This window comes from Ambystoma mexicanum, chromosome 9 (genome assembly GCF_040938575.1).
Source record: "Ambystoma mexicanum isolate Mex_15411 chromosome 9, UKY_AmexF1_1, whole genome shotgun sequence".
In the NCBI taxonomy this organism is placed as follows: Eukaryota; Metazoa; Chordata; class Amphibia; order Caudata; family Ambystomatidae; genus Ambystoma; species Ambystoma mexicanum.
Window position 1 is genome coordinate 375,565,733 of NC_090931.1, and position 25,103 is coordinate 375,590,835.

At 46.4% G+C, this 25,103-nt stretch overlaps 1 protein-coding gene across 1 annotated transcript in view; it reads left to right on the plus strand.

Moving 5' to 3' along the window:
• LOC138489643 (4-hydroxyphenylpyruvate dioxygenase-like) overlaps positions 1-23,902 on the plus strand; it is a 348,749-nt gene extending 324,847 nt beyond the window's left edge. Inside the window, exon 14 of the mRNA XM_069617322.1 lies at positions 23,756-23,902. Within this exon, the coding sequence (XP_069473423.1) occupies positions 23,756-23,869 (114 nt within the window). The 3' untranslated portion in view covers positions 23,870-23,902. The remainder of the gene's footprint in view (positions 1-23,755) is intronic.
• Positions 23,903-25,103: the final 1,201 nt, after the last annotated feature.

A 25,103-nucleotide genomic window follows, 5' to 3' on the forward strand; every position in this document is an offset into this window, starting at 1 on the left:
CAGTGTGACATTTTCCACATGGTCGTGGGATTTTGGCAATTTCTGACTTTGTCAGTCAGTTCTTGGGTCCCATGAAGGGAACAGTGAACAGCGACAGACTTTGTGTTCTGGTGGTTCAAAGACAGTTCAGATGCAGCTGCCAAAGAACTTAATTCAAGAAAAGCTGTGAAATTGTTGAGTATGTGGTTATTCAGAGGAATAGGGACTGCACAAGCTGGGGTGTGGTGCACTGTCCAATTTGTTGAAGATGCAGCCTTAGTGGCTAGGTTTGCAGTAAGTAGAACTCTTTTTCTCTTCCTCTGTTACGCTCACCTGGCTCCCACAGGGGCGTCGATCTGAACTGGACAGCTGCGGCCTCCACCAATGTGACGCGTAGTGCCGAGATGACGGACTGGACTGGCACACCTAGCTTCGTTTGCTTGGCCCGTAGGAATGTTCTTCTGCAAATGGAGAAAGGGAATTAACCACCCGTGGAGTTGAGCGTTAACCCTCCCCCACTCCCGCTGTTCTCCCCACTGATCACCTTTGATGTCCCCTCTTATAGTCTCACCTGATGGTTTGGAAAGCTGAGCTCTCCATCCTGCATTGAGCACAGGGGCGCGTTGAAGACCAGTTGCTTCACTGGCTCGAAGGAATTGGTGAGTTCCAGAACAATATTGACTCTGAGATTCCCGGCAAGATGCCGTAAGTGTGTAGTTCGTAAGAGTTCAAATGTCTGACTTTCACTCTTGTCTGATTCCTTGCAGGTTGCAGCTTGACCCTAGTGAAGAGTTCCTCGTGGCAACCAGTAATATTCAGGTAAGGATTTCTATTATCAAACACAGTTCGATAAAATAATGTCAATATGTAACCTGTTGCTTTCTCCCTTATTCAGGCGCTGAGAGAAAATATGAAGTCTCGGGGAATAATGCCTCCAGCGGTAAAATCAGGTAAGTCTATTGTGGTGAGGAGGTTTCCCCTTGTTTGTCCCTTTGTTTCACCTCGCTGTCCTTTTGTTTCCTCTTAGGGGCCGGGGTTCGGCGAGGATACAGTGGAAGCTGCGCCGACCCGTGAAGAGGAATAGTACCCCCGGTGGTAAAATCAGGTAAGTCTATGGGGGGTAACTAATATTGCCTCTGTGTATTCCCTTGGCTCACCTTGCTGTTCTTGTCTTCCCCTTAGGTGCCGGAGTGCGGCGGGAGCATGCAGAAGGATGCGGTGGAATGTGAAGATGCTGCGAAGGCCGGTGAGTTCAGCGCGGCGCTGCTGCAGGCGAGGCGACGCGCATAAAATAACTTCTTTCTTTCAGCTCGAAGGCGCGATGGATTGGGAATTCAGGTAAGGATCAAAGATATTGCTCTTGTTCTAACCTTTTCTCCTTCTCTCCCCTTTTTTCTAGGAGCTCCGGCCTCGAGGCGGGCGTGGCAGAAGACTGGATGCAGACTTGCAGGCACGGTGAGCGTTGCGCTGCTAGATGCAGAATAACGCGAAGTGTATGCTGCTCTTTGGCGTGGTTTAAATAGCCCCCAAAGTAGTCCCAGGTAAGTATTCCTCCCCAGCCCCACCCGAGTAAAAAAATAGTCCCTTAGGTAAAGTAGTCCCTTCCAAGCCTCCTTTGGCTTGGAGCTCTTGCAGCATGGTCTGCATCAGGTGAGTTTGCAGCATGGTCTGCATCAGGTATGTTTTAATCTATGAGCCCATATGAGCCTGGCGCCATAGGCGCCAGGACTGCACCCAAATAGCCCCTACCAGGGTTTGTTGGGTTTGCTTAACTTGGTCTGGGTCCCCTGGGAATACATCATGACATCCTCTCCAATTTGGGGTCCTCTTCTATTTCCTCTTAACACTTGTGCCCTACCTGCTATTATCTGTTCTCTGGTCTCTGTGAGAAACCAAAGGGTGTCTCACTTGCTGGTCCCGGAGGATCTCACACTCAGATGGCCAGGGCACAGCCATCACCTTTGGATCCAGACCTTGGGGGTGGACCAGTGTGGGAGGATCACCTCGGTGGGGGATCTTTGGGGAGTGGGGGTGAGGCAACCGATGGTGAGATGCGGTATCCCCATCTTTCCTGTGCCCATACCCCATCCTATTTTATAGGACTTTCCCACGTTGCAACACCCCCCCTTTCTACACAAACACTGGGCAGAGGAAAAGGACAAATGCGAGTAATAAAGAGTCTAACACTTATATATCTCATTGGACATGTCCCATTAATCAGGTCAGGCAAAATCAGGCACTTGACTGACTGTAATCACATACATCTGATATCCATTAGCTCCCCCCACACAGATAAAAGGCGGAACATAGAGACACTCTGAGCAAGGTGAGACACGAGAAGGAGCAGATCTTCCGGGGCAAAGGTGAACCCACTGGAGCAGGACGACCGATCGAGGGACCAGAGCGAAGGGTAGAGAAACCCTGAAGGTCCCTGCATGAGGTTGCGGCCTCCGGGAAACCACACAGGATACGTGGAGAAAGCCAAATCCCAGTCAAGAAGAAACCTGCATTGTGTTTCAAGGAGGCCAGCGACCCTTGTGGTTAAACGACAGAGTTGGTGAGGCGAGGCCAAGCCTGTGGTATCAACCTTCACCGGTGAATGAAAGCCGCAGAGACAAGAAAGGAATGCACACAACCGGTGAGTTAGCGAAAGACAGAAAAGGCTGGTTTGTGTCAAGGAAAGATTGAACCCCAACAGTGTATCTCACAATTGAAGGTTGCGCGCATGCTGATGAGACGCAAAAGAAAGCAAACCAGTAGCAAACTTTTGAGTTACCGATAACTGTGAATCCAGTGATACAGAGTAGGGGAGTGATCAAGCAGAAGGAAATAGCCCACTCGAAAGTCTCCACGCAATGTTTAATGTCTTGTTATAAAGCGGCAAAGTGAACGAACTCTGAAATGCGAAACGGTCAAGATTAACCAGACGAAAGGGGAAGTTAAAAGGTGATTGCTTTAAGGGGAAGATTTCTTTGAACTTTTCTGATTGTGGTATTGAACTACCAAGACCAAGAGAATCTAGGGCAAATAGCATGCAGAAGAGCTGAAGTGAAAATCAAAGTGGTCCTGCGGAGGTCTACAGTAAATGCCTTGCACATTCGAAAGTCTTCCACATCAGTAAAAGGTTTTGTTGAAAGTTCCGAGCCCGACTGAGGGAGACCAGAAACATGAAATAAGTTAGGGGAAGGGAACCCCTAAGGGATGTGAATAAAGCGTGAGGAAGGGAACCCCTGTAAGTGCTGTGATTATGAGGTCCGAGCCCGGCTCAGGGAGATCTACGTTGAATCAGGTACTTTATGTTGAGAGGTCTGAGCCAGACTGAGGGAGACCTATGTGAATTGTTCATACCTTGAGAGGTCCGAGCCTGACCGAGGGAGACCTACTTGAACTCTTGTTGAATTGTGAAAGAACTTTTAGAAAACTTGAATAAGTGACTTTAACGTGGAATGCCAAGCGGGCCTCGACTCATGTTTTGAACTGCCTTATTTTGATAACCTGAGCCAGTGTGTGTCATCCTGTTTACGGGGCCGCCTTAATCATGCTGTCTAATGTGGGGAGGAGAGCTGACTGAGGCACCTTTATCCTTTGTTATAACATTGACTCTCCTTTGCATATACATCCCCCTTTACACACTTTTTGTATAAGAGACAGGGCAGGCATTAGATTGTGTTAGTATGGGCCATTTTGATTTGACACATTGGCTAGGACTGTGTTTTCTTTATTATTTGATGGTAGAGACTACTCCCATCATAGCTATAGGGCAAAGTAGGAGTTTTTCCAAACCCCAAGAATTTAATCAAGGTTTTGAAACTTGTAACTCTTGTGTCAGTGGCATACTTGTGATACTGTGCCCCCCTTACAATCTCTCATGCCATTTTTATTTTGGGGTGCATTTCACTTTATTACAGATTTTAAACACCAGAAATTCCAAAGCATCATATAAATTCACAACATAAGAAAAAAACTACAAAGAAAGAAAGCTTTATCCCCACAAACCCACCATCCACACCCCAACACGGATGGACACATAACCTTGTAGTGCTGGTCGATATCACAATATGAATAATTAGATAGTGCCTGGAGACAGTTTTAAGTCATACTACACTCCACAACCAAGTCCCGGGGAGGGACCCCATTTGAGAACACCCTTAACCCAACTTAGCATAGCATCCTACTTTTGCAAAAACAGCAGCCACTCCATTTCCCTAGAGGGTCGTACGTCATGGAGCATCCCTGTTATGTTCTCCATCTCGTATATCTCCATTGCCTTATGTGCCCCTTCCCTTCCCTTTCACTTGGAACAGTATCCCTCTTCGAGCCAATAGTCAAGCAAGCCCTTGCTGCCAGCAAGGAAAAGTGAACCATGTGTGGTAAGGACCTCCATCCCCATCCTTCTCCTCCAAACAGAACCAATATTGGATCTAAATCTCTCCGATCCCCATCCACCTCCCTTTTCCGCCCAAGCACCTCCTTCTAATAACCTTAAACCTTGACACAGGCCCACCACATATACTCCCTCACCACAATTCCTCCAACACCCAGGACATATGGCAGGAAACATCTTACACCATACTGATCCCTGTGGCCATCTATACAATAATTTTATCACATTAAGCTTTTTAGCAGGAAATTGAAGTTCTATGCACCCAGTGCACATTTCCCCCCACAATTCTTCATCTAAGTCCATATTCAGGTTTTGTTCCCATCTACATCTCAAACCCATCGCCTCTCCTACCTTAGCTAGCAACTGTGTTCGATAAAGACCAGAAATAACCCCCGTTGGTGAGCGGCATGTGTTTCGTATGCTCTGCAGGTATGTCAACTCTCTCTGAACAGCCTCCTTCCCTTTTTGTGCTATAGCACGCCCTTTAGTTGCAAATACATGAAAATGGACAGTCTAACTATATTAAGAGGTTCCTTCAGCTCCTGTATGGATATAAATTCTCCATTCACCTACAAATCTCTGACCCTCTCCACACCCGCCTCGAACCAGGGCTGGAATCTGAGAGGGTCTGGTACATATCATCCCGTATGTAGGGGTGTGGGTGGCATATGTGACTCCAGTTAGCCACCACCAACATCAGCGTATGCTTTTCCCAAACATCCCAATATATACCTGCAACAGAGGGCGCCACAATCCTCTTTGGTATCATTTTAGGGACCAATGAAATTCTCAACAAACTCCCCCCCAATACAAATCCTTCAACATCGACAACTCCACCATCACAGTCTCCAAGACTGTTAAAACCTTAGGTGTTCACCTAGATGCCTCACTATCTATGTCTCGCCAGGTCAACGCCATAGCCTCTTCCTCAGCACTCACCACCAAGGTGATAAATGCTGTCAAGCCTTTTCTCTCCACTAAAAACTGCCTGTCCATCGCCAGAGCCACTATAGGTTCAAAACTAGACTACTGTAATGCCCTGTTCCTAGGCACCTCCGCCCACAACCTAAAAAAACTCCAAATCACGCAAAACAACGCACTCCGGGCAGCGCTGTCCATTCCAAAAAGAGAACACATCTCCCAAGCAAGGAAAGATGCTCACTGGCTACCCGTGAAGGAACGCATACTTTTCAAAGCCATGACCATCACTCATAGATGCCTCTCCCTGGATGCCCCACCCTATCTCGCAGAAAGAATCACACCGAAAGCCTCCATCAGACCCACCAGAGCTCACCGCACCAACATGATTGATGTCCCCATGTTTCAAAGATCCAGGGCGGGAGGAACCAGCTTCCAACACTTCGCACCTAAAAACTGGAACTCCTTACCTACCTCACTAAGGAACGAAAAATCATACCACACCTTCCGTAAAAACCTCAAAACCCTCTTATTCCGCTAAAGTCCTCCACATGCACATTCATGCTTGCATTGTAACCACAGCATAGCATAACCTCTAAGCTCAATGTTTATTACCATTGTGAAACGTACTCTGTAACTCGGTTTACATCTGTAAACATATTCCTATGTTTGTGTTCAAGACTAAGTCTGCTGTAACAGCACCACGATGCCCCAGGGCAGTTTTGTGCACTTTATAAATGCAAATAAATAAATAAATAAATAAAATTTTCCATGGGACCCACAGCCATTCCCTAATGGTCGCCAGCTTCAGCAAATCATTCTCAAGACCTACCTATTGTTTCCCCATGCCCCCTCTCAAATGTGGCAACATTTCTCTCCTTTGTGCTGCCCTATAATAACACTCCAGGTCCGGCAGAGCCGCTTCACCATGTTCCTTCGGCAAAATCAAAGTATTATGGGCCACTCCCTGCTTCTTTCCATCCCAAAGGAATGGCAAAAACTGAAACCCAACGTCCCAAAACACCCATTCGAAGACCCTCACCGGGAGCATCAGAAGTAAATACAATATTTTCTGGAGGAGAGTCATCTTCACAGCATTCATTCTCCCCATTCACAAAAGTAAGTTGGGCCCAGGAAGCCAAACCCTCATAAAGGCTGGTCAAAAGGGCTGGATAATTTGCCTCATAATTCCCCCATTGTCCTAGTAATCATCACCTCCAAAATCTCCACCCCCCGTTACTCCAAATCTTAAATCCCCTCATCTGCGCTCCTACCGAATGGAAAAATAATCGAGCTCCTGTGTTTACCTTAAACCCAGATAGTACCCCATATTCACGGATGACCCAAAACCCCCCCGGAACTGACGTAACAGGGTTACGGAAATGCAACAGGACTTCACCCGCATATAAACCCAATTTGTACTCCTTGTCTTCAGCTGCAATTCCCCCAATAGCTGCCGCACCTCTTATTTGCACCGCTAAAGACTCCAACGATAAAGTGAGCAAGATCAGGGACAACCCTGCCTCATACCCCTCTTCAAATTAAAAGAGGTAGAGCTCCTTCCATTCACTACCATCTCTGCCGTCAGCTCCAGGTGCAATGCCCAAATCTACCCACGAAACCAAACCTTTGCCGGACTTAGAAAAGAAAAACCCAATCCCCCCGATCAAAGGCCTTCTCAGCATCAAGGAACATGAATACCGGATTGCCCACTTGACTCTGGCATGCACCATTAAATTCAAAGTTTTCCTTACAGTTTCCACACCCTAACGACTCAGACTGAACGCCAATTGGTCCGTATGCAGCAAGCGTGGCAACAGTTCCTCCATCCCAGAAGTCAATGTTCAAGTGAAGTTCTTCTCATCTGCATTCAAAAGAGAATGGGGCAATATGAAGCACAACATGCAGGATCTCTCCCTTTCTTATGGATTACCAATATCAGGGCCTTACTTAAAGAAGTAGGAGTGAGTCCCGTCTTTAGGATATTGTTGAAAAGTATCACCAAATTGCGTGAGAAGCACTTCAGCATGGTGCTTATTAAAACCAATGCTGAAATCCTCGTCCACAAGAGCTTTACCTGCTGGCATCTTGCCAATCACTAACCTAACCTTCTCAGTGGTGATTAGAGAATCAAGCTCCGATCACTCCTCCACCGTCAAAACTGGCAGGACAATCCCGTTAAGGTATTTCCGCACCACTTCCAAGCTCCCCCCTCCTTCACTATCATATAACGTTGTATAAAATTTTGCAAAGCTCTCTGAAATCCCCTCCAAAGTTATGAACATAAGATTCTACACCTCATGTATCTTATCCACCCTTTCTCTCTGCAATCTGGCCACTGACATTGCCTTCGACCTTGTCCTCTTTCTCATAAAAAGCCGATTTGAGAAATTTCAATTTCCTGACTGTGTCCCCCACGCCCAGTGATTTAAGAGCCAAATGTTTTTGTTTAAGCTCCAAAAGTGTCTCCTCCATGCCCACACCACTATTATGGAGGTTGCCCTCCAGCCCCCTTAACTCTCTGTCCTCAGCACAGTTCTCACCCTCTTCTTCCTAGCACCCTTCCTAATTAGCACACCTCTCCATGTCGCTTTAGCTGCCTACCACATTATAAGCATCTCCACTCCATAATTTCCTTATCTAGCTGTTCCCCAAAGACTCAATCCCTCCAAAGGGGGTCATTGCACCTCCATTTCGTATCACAATGATTAAGACCCATAATCAAAATATCCATAACTACCAGATTGTGATCCGACAATCCCACCGGCCTTATCTCACTGTCCAATATTCTGTCCACAAACGCTTTGCCCATCAATAAGTAATCAATCCTGGTATATGTACCATGGAGGACAGAGAAGAAACTGAAACCTCTACGCTGAGGGTACATTTATCTCCACAAATCTGTGAGTACTCTAACGTCAAGAACCTATTGAAATCCTTCCTGCTCCGTGAAGCAGGCTGGCCACTGAATTTTCCCAGTGTGTGTCTATCCCATCCGGGATCCGCCCATGAAGTAAAGTCAACCCCAATTCACGTCATTTCTCCATTCAGAGCCGAGACACAGAACAAAGCTTGCCCACTGAAGATGATCTGTCCCAGATTGGGGGCATAAACCAATGCTGCCACCACCACATTAACCCCTCCCAGTTCCCCCTATACTGTAAGCAATCTCCCTTCCATAGAGGAGAAAACCTTTACGATCGAGAACTTCAATGTCTTATGAAATAAAATACCAACCCCACATTTCTTAGTGTCCCCGAAAGCGCACGGAGACTCACCCACTCTCCCTCCCTCAACCCTTCATTCCTCCCCCAACTTCATCCTAGTTTCCTGCAAAAATAAAATATCCACCCGCTTTCGTAAACTCACATGAGACAAATGATCTCTTCATGTGGGAATTCAGGCCCTTAACATTCAGCGAGCCCACCCTCAGGCTCCCCCCTTTGAATCCACCAAACCACGAAACTGCCATCTCACTGCCATGTACGCTTCACTACGTCCGATCCACCCCAGCACCGCATTCCGCACACCCCAGCTCCCCCTAATGTAAATCACCCCACAACCCATCCAGCTGAACCCCAACAAACCTCCCCAACAATATAACTCCCAAAAACACATTGCAAAACATAACCCTGCTGCAATCCCCGAGATGCCCATGTTATAACATGGGCCACCAGAATCCCCCACTTTCCTGTCAGACACAAGCCGTAACACACTTCCTCTCAGCTGCGAAATTATCCCACCTGCAGAAGCCCAAAGTCTCAGTTCCAGCCATGTTCGCCCTGCATGGTCAAAGGCCAAGATAAAATAAAACTCTATCCCTTTCCTGGTAAGGGAGTCCCCAACCTGACAATGTCCTCCCACTTCGCCCCCTTTTTTCTTTGCATCAGCCCCTTGGGCAGATTCCGTTTGCCCTCCGGTCCAGCAGCCGTAGCCATCTCATCTCCAGGCCGTTTGAATTGTGAAGATGCTCCAATGCCTGTGCGGCCTCCTTCACCTTTGTGATACAACATTCATACGTTCTATACTCCGAAAAGTAATGCAAAAGGGTAAGTCAAACGGCAGGGAATCACCTTGGAGGAAAGTCAAAGTGTGAGTTGACAGCAGTCCATCCTCCTAGACAATGTCAGGCCTGACAGGTTTTGAAACACCCTTAACGTATCCGTCTCAAATATCACCTCCTAGTGAGATTTAGCTCTAGTCAAGACTGCAGCTTTAGCCACATAACTGTCAAACCGTACGACAACCGATCCCGAACCCCTAAAAGGGAGCTTACCCCCTCTGTGAGCCTTGTCTATCTTAACGTCTTTCCCTCCTTCCTCCTTGAAGAGAATATTAACAATATCCTTGATCTTCCTTTCCATGTCTGCTGGTGTTTTCCCATCACGTTCCCTCAGTACTCCTCTCCCGATACTCCAAGTCATCTATCAGCAGCAAGATCTCCTCTTCTCTAGTCTCCAGGCCCGTAAGGCTTGCATCGAACTTCATTATCACCGGATCCACATTTAGATGATTATTTACCATGCTTTCCATTCCTCCCTCAATGTTATACACCCTTCCTCTCAAGTCTGCAATGGATGCCTGTATGACCCCACGCAGAGCCTTAATCTCCTGCAGGATACCGCAAATATCCTCCTTGGTAGCTAGGGTAGTGTTCACTGACTGTTGCAGACACACCCGCAGCATCTGGGCACCCTTGGAAGCCATCCCTGAGGTCTTCCTGAACCGCTGCAGGGAGGAGATCAGTTCTCTGATGCCGGAGACTTGTGGCTCCAGGTTCTAACCGAGGGGTGTGAAGTCCAATGCCAGAGGAGCGCTACAACACAAAAAGTCACCCAACACCAGCGCCACCAAACCAACCACTGCACAGTACTTCACTAAAATGGTGTTTTTCCTCACTCCTGATTATGCGGTGCATACCATAGGCAGACGAACCTGAGGGAGAGACACTGCGCCCCAGGGGCGTTGCTAGGTTTGTAAAAGATCTGGGACTAGAGCCCATTGTAAGCTTGGACGTCACATAACTACAAGATATGAACGAACGCGCCGCGTTGCGATTTCATGCGTTAATATTGCAAACTATAATGCTCAAAGTGCTCATTCTCATTTGAAAGATTTGCCACTCCAAAACCTGAACATTCATCCAGTAGTGCTATGTAATACTTTATGAGGTTATATAAATCAAAGAAAAGCCTTTGGACAGGACAGTCAAAGACTTGGCGTGGATTGAGAAATTGTATTTAAGCAGCAACTGGAGAAATATCTGTTTGCTACCTTAACCATACAGTCACTTATTGCTGGTTGTTGGACTGACAGAGGGTAGCTAGTGGGCTTACAAAGTGGTGGGACATAATTAATGTAATTATCCAATGTAGCGAGCGAGCAAGCCTCAACGTGACCCGGCTGGTACGGGGTGGGGGGGCGGGAGGGGGAGAGTGGGTAGGAAATGGAAACAGGCAGGCGACTACCATACTAGGCCTGACAACATTTCTAGTAGAGCCGAAAAAAACAAAGGGTGATAGAGAGGGAGCAGAAAGGGAGGGGAGGAACAAAACAAGTGAATATCATTCTAGGCCTGACGACATTTCAGATAGTGCTCGGGGGGGGGGGAGGAAAAGGGGGAGGAGACAGACAAGGTTGCTATCATACTAGGTCCAGGAACAATTCTGATAGAGAAGTGCATAGAAGAAAGTAAGGGGGGAAGGGAGGAGATAGGAAAAGGAAGAAAGGGAGAGGAGGAGACTACAGAGAGAGTAAGCAGTAAAAAAGAGTAGAGAAGCAAGAGGGGAGAGCAAATACAATTGCAGAAGTCAGTAGTAACACATGTCCAACCAAACCTGATGAATCCCAAAAAACCTTCAAGAAGCTGTGCTGCCAAAGCAGAATACTGTGCAAGCAAACGGACAAAATAAGCATTGGTTTCACCAGAGTCGCAATGATCTTATTGGATAGACAGCTAATTAACAAAGTACACAATCAAAATAAAGAAAACGTCAAAGGATTTAGTTCTACAAGTCTGCGTTAACCGGTTGAGTCTGTCAAATACGTGTTACGGTGGCTAGGACAAATAGAAACCACTTTTTGGGGCAAAAGCAGTTTACGGAACTAATTATGCAAATATATAGTTTCAATAAAGGGGTTCAATGCTAGCTGTTGGCTGTTTTTAAGAGATTCCAGTTTTTGAAGATTTGGGAACTAAAGCAAGTGCAGGAAAGTATTGCCCACGTTCACACAACATGGTCAAGTGGGGAGCAGTTTTTACAAATATGTCTGTCTTCTTACACAGTTGTGTTAACATTACCCAACAAAAAATCGGTTTGGTTTAAATACGCTTTTACTTTCTGCCTCAATTACTAATTTATGTATATGAATTTAAAAATGAATAAAATGAACAAACACACACACACACATTGAATGATGTTTCATGGTTCTTTTCCAAGGGAGGCGGAATAAAGGAGGTGCATGGCCTTTTGGGGTGGAGGTGCTGCATGGAGGTCTAACTTTGCTACACTGCCTTCAAACCTCTTCCAAACTTACATGGGATTGTATTCATGAATTGTACAAAGCCGATGGGGAACCCCAAATGTGAAATCGGACTGGAGGGGTGGGGGGGCTCATGGCCATGTTGTTTAAAGCTTAGTTTAACCATACGCCCCTACATTTGTAAGTAGAGATTTTTAAAGCGCATCTTATTTTGTAAAGTGCCCAGCATAAGAATGCGGATGCTGATTAGTATTCGGGCGCCTGGTCCTAAGTAGGAAGGTTCCACTGAAATGTTAGAGTGGACACTAAATACGTTTTTCAGAAGCTGCCAGTGTTAAAACTCATTTACTCAGATCTAGTGCTGCTAACCGTTTATTAGGTTTACCACTGTGGGTTTCCACGTGCGCAAGAAAACCACCTGTAGAGTTCCAGCAGGTGGTAGCCACAGTCAGAACCTTTGCTTTCATGTGCTACATTCCCCATTGTGCCCTTTCACACCTGTACTTTAAACACACATGTTAGAATTTCGTAAATAAATGCTCCTCTTTGTAGCTATTTGTCATGCATGCTGGACGTGGTCCTACCTCCTACGCTCGTAGAACAGCTAGACCGTTCTATTCCAAATGGCGGTTGTTCGATACGTTGCCGGGAAAACGACGTTTGCACTTTTCACGTCGCTAACTTCACGTGTATTCTGCTTCGTCACGTGAACTACGGCATTACGTATATAAGCAGCGTGGAAACTTAACTCGCTGCTTCTGATCGAATCATTTGGAGTTGTGTAGCTGAACCTCCGATCTGCATCCTTGCAGGTTACTACAGCTACTTTTTGGGCCTTCTATAGCGTGTTTTCCGCCACACGCTGATTCCTGCAGCTCTTTGGTTGCGTGTAAATCCACACGCGCACGTTGTCTTCAAACGCGGCTGGCCTGGGCTGCGTGAATCCTGTTCGCGTGCAAATCCACACGGTCACGCTATCTTCAAGCACGGCTGGCCTGGACTGCGTGAATCCTGCTCGCGTGTAAATCCACACACGCACGTTGTCTTCAAACACGGCTGTCCTGGGCTGCGTGAATCCTGTTCGCGTGTAAATCCACACGCATACTTTGTCTTCAAGCGCTGCTGGCCTGGACTGCGTGAATCCTGCTCGCATGTAAAATCCACACGCGCACGTTGTCTTCAAATGCGGCTGTTCTGGGCTGCGTGAATCCTGTTCGCGTGTAAAATCCACACGCGCACGTTGTCTTCAAACACGGCTGTCCTGGGCTGCGTGAATCCTGTTCGCGTGTAAATCCACACGCATATGTTGTCTTCAAGCGCTGCTGGCCTGGACTGCGTGAATCCTGCTCGCGTGTAAATCCACACGCACTCTTTGTCTTCAAGCGCTGTTGGCCTGGACTGCATGAATCCTAATTGCGTGTAAATCCACACGCACACGCTATTTTCTTCGCGGCTGTACAGAACCGCGTGTACTTTGTTTATACCATAAAAAGGGCGCTATTTCCAACTCCTGCACCTGTGATATTAACAGGGGGATTGATACATTTCTATACTTTACTCTACGTGGGAAGGAAGCTTTTCAAGGATTATTGGAAGGTGACAGTGAACAGTACTTTGGACGCTATCCTGTGGTGCATCAACCCGGTATCTAGCGTGAGCCTCGTTCCGTTCGGGATAAGTCTCCCTTACTAATCTTCCCTTCCTTGTTGTCTGTTCTACCTTTGGATTTCCTCAAGAGACTCTGCTGGATTCTTCTGCCCTAGGCTTAAGGTCAGTGTGTGCATTCATGTCATTTTCTGTTCCATCATACTCAGGTTGGGCAGTTATTTATGATACTTTATTTTGTTCTAGGCTGACTTCCTATACCTTACCCACGCCCTTTCCAGTGATCCATCGCTCTGCCTGTTTTACCAGTCAGAGAGTTGTATAATTTGGAAGGTCTTAACTTGACTTCACAACTATCAAATCGTGTGAACAGGGATCCGGAAGACCCTACCACCTGTATCCTTTTGAGTACCGTATCCTTTTCAGTTAATACTTTGGTGCTCTCTGACAGAATCAGAAGCCATGGAGGGTACGGATCCTTTAGCTGTTTTGACTCAGTTGATCAGCGATTTGAGAAATGAAATGGTTACGGCACAGGACATGTTACGGCACCGTATGGACGTTATGCAAGACGCCATGCACGGTAGTCCTCAGGGAGCACAGGTTCCAATGGCCACTGCATCTGGATCTGGGACTATGACACCCCCACAAGAAACTATTAATGTGGTTATGCCCACTCAGTTTCCCTTGGCCCCTCCGGAACGGTTCACTGGTGATCCCAAAACCTATAGAACCTTCGTTAATCAGTGCCGACTCCATTTTCTTTGCCGTCCTACATCTTTTCCTGACCTAACCACAAAAACAGCATTCGTGCTTTCCCATTTAGGGGGCACAGCTGCTGCTTGGGCTAACCCTTTGTTGGAAACAAATAGCCCTTTGTTGTACGACTGTGACGATCTCTTGGCTGCTATGAGTAAAGTCTTTGACATGCGTTATGCTACTCAAGCCATGGATCTGGAGTTACTTAATCTACAACAAGGCAATCAACCTCTTTTGCCTTACATTGCCCGGTTCAATCAACTAACAGCCGAAACTCAATGGGCTGACGGCAAGAAAACGGCTGTTTTCTACAAGGGTCTTTCAGAAGAACTGAAAGATGCCTTATCTACAGTTCCGGTGGTTCCTACGGGATTCACAGAGTTGCTCGATTTGGTTCTACAAATCGATGCCCGAAGGAATGCTCGGAAAGGAGAGAAAAAGCCCTTCATACAAGCCTCGGTGCGTTCAGAGACACCGACAGTCCTCTCGAACGACCCCGAACCCATGCAGATTGGCGCCGTGAGAGGCCGGTTGTCCAATGCAGAACGAGAGAACCGAAGAAAGAACCATTTATGTATGTATTGCGGTTCATCCGAGCATTTATTGGCGACATGTCCTAAAAAACCCATCAAGCGTTCGGGAAACGCCAAAACTCGACAATAGCAGGAGTCCCTATGTCCAGTGTTTCATCAACTCCAGTACCATTCCTAATCACGCACCCGTAATGGTTGAGGTGGCGTTGCGTTGTGATGAACGAGAATTGGTTTCCAAGGCCATGGTTGATTCCGGAGCCACCAACAATTACATAGACATCACATATGCCAAGAACTGTTCCATACCCCTTGTAAACAAAAACAAACCTGAAACGGTTAATACCGTGGACGGATCTGTTTTGACATCTGGTATGGTAACCCAGGAAACGGTATCTGTTCAGATGACATTATCGAATAATCATTCGGAAGAAATCGTCTTCGATGTCATAGCTGCTCCGCAGTACGAAATCATACTTGGTCTTGCATGGTTAACCCTTCATAATCCCGCCGTTGACTGGGTTTCGGGATTGCTCCAGTATCCTTCGATTCATTGCAATGAACATTGCTTTACCAGTCAGGAGGTGTCAAACAAGCAACACATATTGGCCTCTATGGGGGGGGGGGAGCTTCAACTATCAGCGTGGTACATCAAAGCGACACTACCATACCATGCGAATACGCTGAGTATGCTGATGTCTTTGATAAAGGCCAGGCAGAACAATTGCCTCCCCATCGACAGTACAACTGTCCTATTGAATTGATTCCTGGTGCCAAAATCCCTACAGGTCGTTTATATTCACTGACCCCAAAAGAAGACGTTGTGTTGAAAGAATACATTGACAAAGCTTTAGCGATGGGTTTCATACGGCCATCACAATCACCTGCTGCATCTCCTCTATTCTTTGTTCCGAAGAAAGAGGGAGATCTAAGGCCTTGCATTGATTACAGGGCACTTAACGACATCACCATAAAAAACCAATATCCTTTACCACTGATAAACGTTCTATTGGATCAATTAGGTACTTCCAGTTACTTCACCAAATTGGACTTGCGAGGAGCATACAATTTAGTTCGCATTCGTGAAGGCGACGAATGGAAGACCGCTTTCAAGACACGGTATGGTCTTAACGAGTATTTGGTGATGCCTTTTGGTCTGTGCAACGCTCCCGCCACTTTTCAATTCTTCATGAATGATATATTCAGGGACATAATGGACCAGTTTGTGGTGATTTATCTGGATGACATTCTGATCTATTCATCATCTTTTTCGGAACACGTCAAACACGTTTCTACAGTCCTACAAAGACTCAGGGAGAACCTTCTTTATGTGAAAGCCGAGAAATGCGTCTTTCAGTCACAGGAAGTGGAATTCCTGGGTTATGACATTACCAATCTAGGTGCTCGAATGAGCCGTTCCAAGGTGAAGGCCATATTTAATTGGCCTATTCCACACAATGTCAAGTCATTACAGTCTTTCTTAGGCTTTGCGAATTTTTATCGCAGATTTATTCATTCCTTCTCCAAAACAGTAGCTCCTTTGACGGCTTTGACTAGTTCCAAAGTTCCTTTCTGTTGGAACCAAAATGCCCAAGCATCATTCGAAAAGTTGAAGGAAGCATTTACCACTGCACCCGTGCTTCAACATCCAGATCCAGCCAGTTTATCGTTGAAGCGGATGCATCCAGTGTCGCTACTGGAGCGGTACTCTCACAAGTTTGCACAGAAACCAAGGAGGAGCACCCAGTGGCTTTCTTCTCTCGCAAACTTACCCCATATGAACGAAATTACACCGTCACTGAGCTGGCTATCAAGGATGCCTTCCGAGAATGGCGTCATCATCTTCTTGGGGCCAAACATCAGGTGTTGGTGTACTCTGACCATAGAAATCTTCAAGCATTCAAATCTATGAAATGCCTTACGGCCCGACAGGCCAGATGGCATGTCTTTTTTGCCCAATACGATTTCCAGGTCACATATCGTCCTGCCCGAGAACACGTTAAGTCGGACGCGTTGTCTCGTATGTGTGAAGAGGCGAAGGAAGAAGCACAAGTACAAAATCAGTTGTTGGCAGATCATGTAATATGTAGTTGTTCTGTTCAACCATCCTTAAAAACCGAAGTACAAGAGTGGGTGAAAAAACATCCACAAGTTATCCAGGATATGAATCTGGACGTACATAACAGTTTACCATTCACACAAGGAGTGCTCTACCTACCGACGTCTTCAGCGCGGAATAAAGCCCTCAAGTGGAATCATGATTCCTTGATCGCAGCCCATCCTGGATGGAAGAAAACACTAGAGCTGCTCAAAAGATGGTGCTGGTGGCCATCCATGTCAAAAGATGTCATAGATCATGTATCAACTTGTTCTGTATGCATCCAATGTAAAAACACTCCTGGTAAACCAGCGGGCTTACTCCAGTCCCTACCTGTCCCTAACAAACCATGGGACATGATATCTATGGACTTTGTGGTAGAACTCCCACCAAACCAGGAGTACGAGACCATATGGGTTGTAGTGGATTATTTCACTAAATTGGCTCTTTATATTCCCTGTATTGGTTTACCAACCGCTGCTGTTCTGGCTGACCTATTCATCCAACATATATTTCGTTTCTTTGGTCTACCGTCAGTAATCATTACGGACAGGGGCTCACAGTTTGCGTCACGCTTTTGGAGAGCACTAACATCTGCATTACTGATTGATGATAGAATGTCCAGTGCTTATCACCCTCAGACTGATGGACAGACCGAAAGAGTCAACTGCACTATGGAACAATATCTGCGGTGTCTGTGTCTGCAGTACCAATCGGATTGGCTCACGGTCCTGCCGGCAGCAGAATTCGCCTATAACAACTCCTATCATAGTGCCCTAGGCACTTCACCGTTCTATGCGCTTTATGGACAACACCCCCGATCAATACCTTTGGATTCCAGCTGGTCTTTGGATACTCCTGCCGCAGGCCGTACTTTTCGTGATCTGAAGAAATTACAAAGGAAAGTGAAGCAGCAATTGGAGCAGGCTAAAAGATGCAACAAGTTCTACGCCGATGCTCATAGAGTACCCGCACCTGTCTACAAGGCTGGTATGAAAGTATGGCTGTCCACTAAGAACTTGAGAATTCCAGGCAAAAAGAAATTATTGCCTAAATACATTGGTCCGTATGTAGTGCTCCAAGTAATTAATCCGGCTGCTGTCCGTCTGGCTTTGCCACAACGATGGCGAGTGCATCCCGTATTCCACGTGTCACTCATTAAGCCATGTTCTGAAGCTACTAGATTGCCTGTACGGCCTGTTGCTATTTCTGTGCGGGGTTCAGATGAATACGAGGTACAGGACATACTGGATATGAGACTACGTTCTGGTAGGCCGTTTTATCTGGTGGACTGGAAGGGCTATGGTCCCGAAGATAGGTCCTGGGAACCTCTTTCTAATATTCATGCTCCTGCTTTATTGAAGCGTTTTCACACGAGAATGGGAGAGGTTGCCCCTTTGGGGGATGGCACTGTCATGCATGCTGGATGTGGTCCTACCTCCTACGCTCGTAGAACAGCTAGACCGTTCTATTCCAAATGTCGGTTGTTCCGATACGTTGCCGGGAAAACGACGTTTGCACTTTTCACGTCGCTAACTTCACGTGTATTCTGCTTCGTCACGTGAACTACGGCATTACGTATATAAGCAGCGTGGAAACTTAACTCGCTGCTTCTGATCGAATCATTTGGCGTTGTGTAGCTGAACCTCCGATCTGCATCCTTGCAGGTTACTACAGCTACTTTTTGGGCCTTCTATAGCGTCATTTCCGCCACACGCTGATTCCTGGAGCTGTTTGGTTGCGTGTAAATCCACACGCGCACGTTGTCTTCAAACGCGGCTGGCCTGGGCTGCGTGAATCCTGTTCGCGTGCAAATCCACACGGGCACGCTATCTTCAAGCACGGCTGGCCTGGACTGCGTGAATCCTGCTCGCGTGTAAACCCACACGCGCACGTTGTCTTCAAACGCGGCTGTCCTGGGCTGCGTGAATCCTGTTCGCGTGTAAATCCACACGCATACTTTGTCTTTAAGTGCTGCTGGCCTGGACTGCGTGAATCCTGCTCGCGTGTAAAATCCACACGCGCACGTTGTCTTCAAACGCGGCTGTCCTGGGCTGCGTGAATCCTGTTTGCGTGTAAAATCCACACGCGCACGTTGTATTCAAACACGACTGTCCTGGGCTGCGTGAATCCTGTTCGCGTGTAAATCCACACGCATATGTTGTCTTCAAGCGCTGCTGGCCTGGACTGCGTGAATCCTGCTCGCGTGTAAATCCACACGCGCATGTTGTCTTCAAACGCGGCTGTCCTGGGCTGCGTGAATCCTGTTCGCGTGTAAATCCACACGCATACTTTGTCTTTAAGTGCTGCTGGCCTGGACTGCGTGAATCCTGCTCGCGTGTAAAATCCACACGCGCACGTTGTCTTCAAACGCGGCTGTCCTGGGCTGCGTGAATCCTGTTTGCGTGTAAAATCCACACGCGCACGTTGTCTTCAAACACGGCTGTCCTGGGCTGCGTGAATCCTGTTCGCGTGTAAATCCACACGCATATGTTGTCTTCAAGCGCTGCTGGCCTGGACTGCGTGAATCCTGCTCGCGTGTAAATCCACACGCACTCTTTGTCTTCAAGCGCTGTTGGCCTGGACTGCGTGAATCCTAATCGCGTGTAAATCCACACGCACATGCTATTTTCTTCGCGGCTGTACAGAACCGCGTGTACTTTGTTTATACCATAAAAAGGGCGCTATTTCCAACTCCTGCACCTGTGATATTAACAGGGGGATTGATACATTTCTATACTTTACTCTACGTGGGAAGGAAGCTTTTCAAGGATTATTGGAAGGTGACAGTGAACAGTACTTTGGACGCTATCCTGTGGTGCATCAACCCGGTATCTAGCGTGAGCCTCGTTCCGTTCGGGATAAGTCTCCCTTACTAATCTTCCCTTCCTTGTCGTTTGTTCTACCTTTGGATTTCCTCAAGAGACTCTGCTGGATTCTTCTGCCCTAGACTTAAGGTCAGTGTGTGCATTCATGTCATTTTCTGTTCCATCATACTCAGGTTGGGGCAGTTATTTATGATACTTTATTTTGTTCTAGGCTGACTTCCTATACCTTACCCACGCCCTTTCCAGTGATCCATCGCTCTGCCTGTTTTACCAGTCAGAGAGTTGTATCATTTGGAAGGTCTTAACTTGACTTCACAACTATCAAATCGTGTGAACAGGGATCCCGAAGACCCTACCACCTGTATCCTTTTGAGTACCGTATCCTTTTCAGTTAATACTTTGGTGCTCTCTGACACTATTTCAGTAGGATTGAGGGGGGGGGCGGGTGTGTGCAGGCCATAACATGAACCCACATCTTGCTGCCACACTGACCCGCACAGCACTAAATAAACAATCCCCACTGGTACTAAGCACATCCTATAGGCAGCCTGGAAGGGCATAGAACAAATAAGGACAAACTGCACGCTGGGATTTGTGGTTTTGTTTTTACCATTGAGGTTAAAGGTCTACAAGTCCCAGCATAGAATGGGAAAAACATGGACTGTATTGAGGTGTCACGCATGACAAAGGGCAACTTGGCATCTATGTAGAGGCATGCATGGGAAAATGGTGGAATTGCTAGATCTAAATCAACAAGGGTACAATGAGGGAGGTAGGAAAATTGCATTCAATCCAGCCCTACAAACCTCTTCCCCTTGTAGGCAGAGTAACACCCAACTTTCTCTGCCAGTATCGAGGTGGAGAATGTTCTGAAGGAGACTAACCACGTAAATTGAGTAATGAAAAAATCAGTTTGTTTATCTGCAGTGCATGCACATTTATGCTAAAAGAGCATACCCTACTGCCCCTGGACCCCATATCTGCACACTCTGCAAAGGATACTCCAGACATTGCTAAGGACTACTTTTGATGGGGCAGGATGCACACAGTATGGAACGGTTAGGACACAGTGCTTTGTGCAATAGAATGCATAACCCTCTACGGTGGACCGGTCAACATCTGGTAAACGGTGGTGGCGAAAACAAGTGAGGCAAAACAAACAAAAATACTCCTTATTTAGGAGCCTCAAGCTAAGTTAGCATAGCGTAGAATACCCGATTTGCTTATCTCATATAAAGATTAACCAATCCCAGTAAAGACCCCCCCACTCAACATTCGGCTAAAAAAAGGCCTCAATACCTGTGTGCCTTATAATATATTGCAGTCAGTGCTGCCTCCTAGCCTGCATCATAATGTTCGGGGCTAGCCTTTGCTTGTAGCCCCGTGATCTTCATCCGGGGCTACAAGCAAAGGATCCGGGGCTATAGCCCCTCTAGCCCCCCCCAGCGAAGCCCCTGCTGCGCCCTCACCAAGAACACATGTCCATGGTTTCTCATTTCCAGCTCCGCCACAGCTTCCACTCCCACGTCATCAAAGTGTGTCGTTCACAGCACTCCAGGAGCCCGTCATCACCCGAGCCAAGTGCTCCAGCGCCAAATGTTCCAGCGCCCCAACCTGCTTCAACCAACCGGAGGGCACTGGTCTGTGTATTCGGACCCTGATTGAGCTTCTTCACTAGCCTTGCTCCCCCATGGCGTGAGCCAGCGCTTCCTCGCTCCTCGCCGTGTGGTGTCCCCACACAAACACACAATACGTTTCTGCGCTCCTCTGGGCCCAAACACCATTGCCAAGGGCTCACAATCGCCCACACTGTGAAATTATGCTGCAGAGAAGGTCCTCCGCCCTCCTCCACCATTGAAGGGGGAAAGAAGAGGAAGAAATTACATGACAATCACCCTATCCGACGAGGGAGCTTGGGAGCTTCAAATCATGCAGCCATTAGTGTCCACGCCCCCAGCAGTCTCATCTCTCATGCCATTTCTATGCTGACAATTTCCAGATTCTTCTCTCATTGTGTTCTTTTTCAGATCCCATCTATTCTACTCTTTCTGCCTGCCATCTTGTCACCAAATCTTGAATAAACACCCATTTTCTTCACCGTAATCCTATATGGTCACCTGTCATTCCCCTATTCCACAAAGCTTGAAAGGGGGCGGTTGACCACTCATGGACATATTTAGTAACGTGAATGAATCGTAGTTCACTTAATGCAGGGCAAGAGATGAATATGTGTTTTGAATTCTCTCAGGCTATCCTAACCATTTGGGAAAGAGAGAGAGCAGGACGCTGGAGTACTTGAGTTGTAACAACAGCAGGTGTTAGATAATGTTAGTTTCCAGAGTCTAGATGACTTGCTTTACACATTTGATCCTTATGGGAACAGGCAATAAGGCTTCCTGGGGTTTCGAGCTCTTAAGGTATTGCGACTCAGCAGGGTCATCTGAAGAAAGCACCAAGCCCAGTTTCTCTCTTGAAAGATGTGGTCAATACAGGTGGTACGATGGCAGAGCTTCACTGTCAGGCAGGGACTGGGCAGTTTCAGGCAGGGGTTCTTCATTATCTGTCTGTGAGTTGGCATGTGTCTTTGTGCTTTGGGACTCGACTCTAGGTGTTACACAACTCAAGGTGAGCAGACCTTCCACTTTTATGGAGGGTGCCCAATTTCCGAACACAGGATTGTATCCATTCAAACATTTTGGCAGCCACCCAATAAGTAGGGGCCATCTCATTCAACGTTCTACCTATTCTTCAGAGGTTTTCTCCCAGGTGTGAATTCGGACTTAAATCTAGATACCATTCATTGCTGGTTCTGGTAACGTCCCTCACTCACTCACTGAGGCAGGCAGTAGCAATGATCATATATGTCCACACTTGTTACCTATTTACACTTAAACAGGAGCAATAGATAGCTGTTGGAATAGGCACAGGATTTTAAAACTGAGTTCCTGCTAACAACGCACCCTGCTAGGATTATAAAAAGGCTGCAACCAAGCAATGGAGCCAGCACAGGCAACCATGCATGAATAATCACACAGTGAAAACAGATTTCATTGTGAGAGGTGTAAGGTCCCTTGGATGGCAAATATGGCATTTACAACACTGATCAGGCACCTGATGAGGACTCATCAGGGAAAATGGCAGGTAAACCATGTAGGGAAACATCACAGCGACCACACACCAGAGAGCTAAAATGGCACTTTCAGTCTCAAACTGGTACTGCCTGACTACTCATCGCCATAGAACTCAGGCACCAGCTGGTGTTATTATCCCCTCTCGATGCAGTGGAAGACTTGTGTCGGCTATTAAAGACTGCTCTTCCTTTGTTTTGGAAACCCTGTGATAATGGCTGACCTCACTCTACAGTGGAAGTACCCATCTGGTACTGGGTGGTCTCTCTCTCTCTCTCTCTCTCTCTGGAAGTTAATTGCCATCTAGCAGTGATGGTCTCTCTCTCATGGGTACTCTTTGCAAAGTGTGATCGCTGACCTCTCTCTCTATATCATGGAAACCTTGTGCCTCAACAGACGCGAGGTTTCCATGATAGAGAGAGATCAGCTATCATCGCTCTACTGGGGGAGGACTTGTGCCATTTATTGTATCTCTTTCTGAAAGCTCTGCCATTTGGTAATGACTAACCTCTCTCTACAATGGTAGTCCTGCACCAGCCATTATGTCCTACTCATATTTATAGTGGAAGCGTATGCCAGGTAATAATGGTCAGTGTCACTATGTTTTGGGAATCCTGTACAAGACCTCTATATGTTGTGGTATTTCTGTGCTAGCTAGTATTGGCTAGCAACCATGGAAGTTAATTGGCAGCTGCTAATGTCTGTCCCTCTCTGGTATGGAAGGCATCTATCAGATGATGAGGCTGAGCTCCCCCTTGTCAGAGTCGTATGCTTCATAGTAATGGTTGACTTCTATTTTTTGTGGAAGCCCTCTCTCATATAATACGTACTGACTTCGCTCTGTTGTGATAACTCTGATTCCGCTCGTAACGCATGATTCTTTTCTTTAAAAATACAAAGGCCTTCTGTAAACTATTGCCCTTTTGTATTCTAATGAAGCTCAGACAGCCTTTAAAATGAAATTCCAGATCCCACTGCTCACCCCTTTCTAGTATTATGCAAACCTTGTGTCAAATACTAAACGCTATTTATCTCTCTAACAGGGCTTTGGTGCTGGTAACTTCAAATCCTTATTTGAAGCTATCGAAAAGGATCAAGATGCAAGGGGAAATCTGACGATCCACACTGCAAATGGAGAATCCCTGAGCTTGTCATGATGCTAAAATAAACATTAAGAAACAAGTGTTCTAGCATATGCGTCCCCAATTTTCTTTTAAGCTTCCACTGACTCACTGTTTTTCATTCTCTCAACTATAGCTTGGGTCGACAATGGCCTTTGAATTTCTACTGGCACATCATCCTGATGTTCATAGTGCTCTCATCCGGGAGACCATCAATAAGAAATTACCAAAGAAAGCACATACAACATTTTCGTTCTCTGGTGCCAACACTTATATCATCAATATGACAACGCTCAATTTTACACACAATTACCATGTGAGGGGGCAGTGTTGAGACTGGGTTGCAGATCCAACTGCACTAACGCCAGTGGTGAATTAAACTTGTTGGAGAGCTCTAGGAGTGCGAGCCATGAACCTCTTTCTGTGGTAATGTCACTGATGATAAAAATGTATCTTATCCCGAACAAATCTATTTGTTTGATAACACATATAGCCAAGAGAAGAATCAAAATAACTACGTTTTGTTATGTGAACCACAGTAATAAAATATTAGACCATAAATGTCTAATGTGTTTGTTTCAGACTCACTGTCAACTACTGCCTGAATTCTCGACTAAAATATGACTAGTACCCTGATTCATAGAGCGTTTTTCCTATGGGATTGCGCCAATATAAAACCCTTCTGTGAATCAGGCCCGAGTCAATAATACAAGCTACTCAACATAGAGACTACTGTACTCCTCGGAGTCCTCATTCCCCCCATACTGAATGGAGTTCTGTCCAAGTCGACGGTACTGAAACTGTATCCATCCAGCAAAGAAGATATGTGTTTATTTGTTTGCAACGCATATCCATGCGCAATACTGCAGGCAGAACTCATAAGGGCTCATTTTTATAATCCTGTGGAATGCTTAAACAGGAGTTAAAACCACGCATAAAACGTTTGCACGTTTCACACCTATTTAAGCTCTCTTATGGATTGTAATGGTATTGGAAGCCAGTGGGCACACAGACTGAAATTTACATCCACACCTCTTACCAAAAACAATTGTTTTTCTGGCAGAATCATATTTACATGCTCCCAAAAAAACGGTGGATTCCTTTGGAATAAATCAACTTTTAGTTTCTGCTATTAGCTGATGAATATCATATGAACTGAGGTTAAAATGTCTCACATTGTACGGATACGGCATCGGGCATTTACACTTGTAACTATCGAATGTAAATAATACACATGAACCCAGATGTGTGTTACTTTATTGCACTTCAT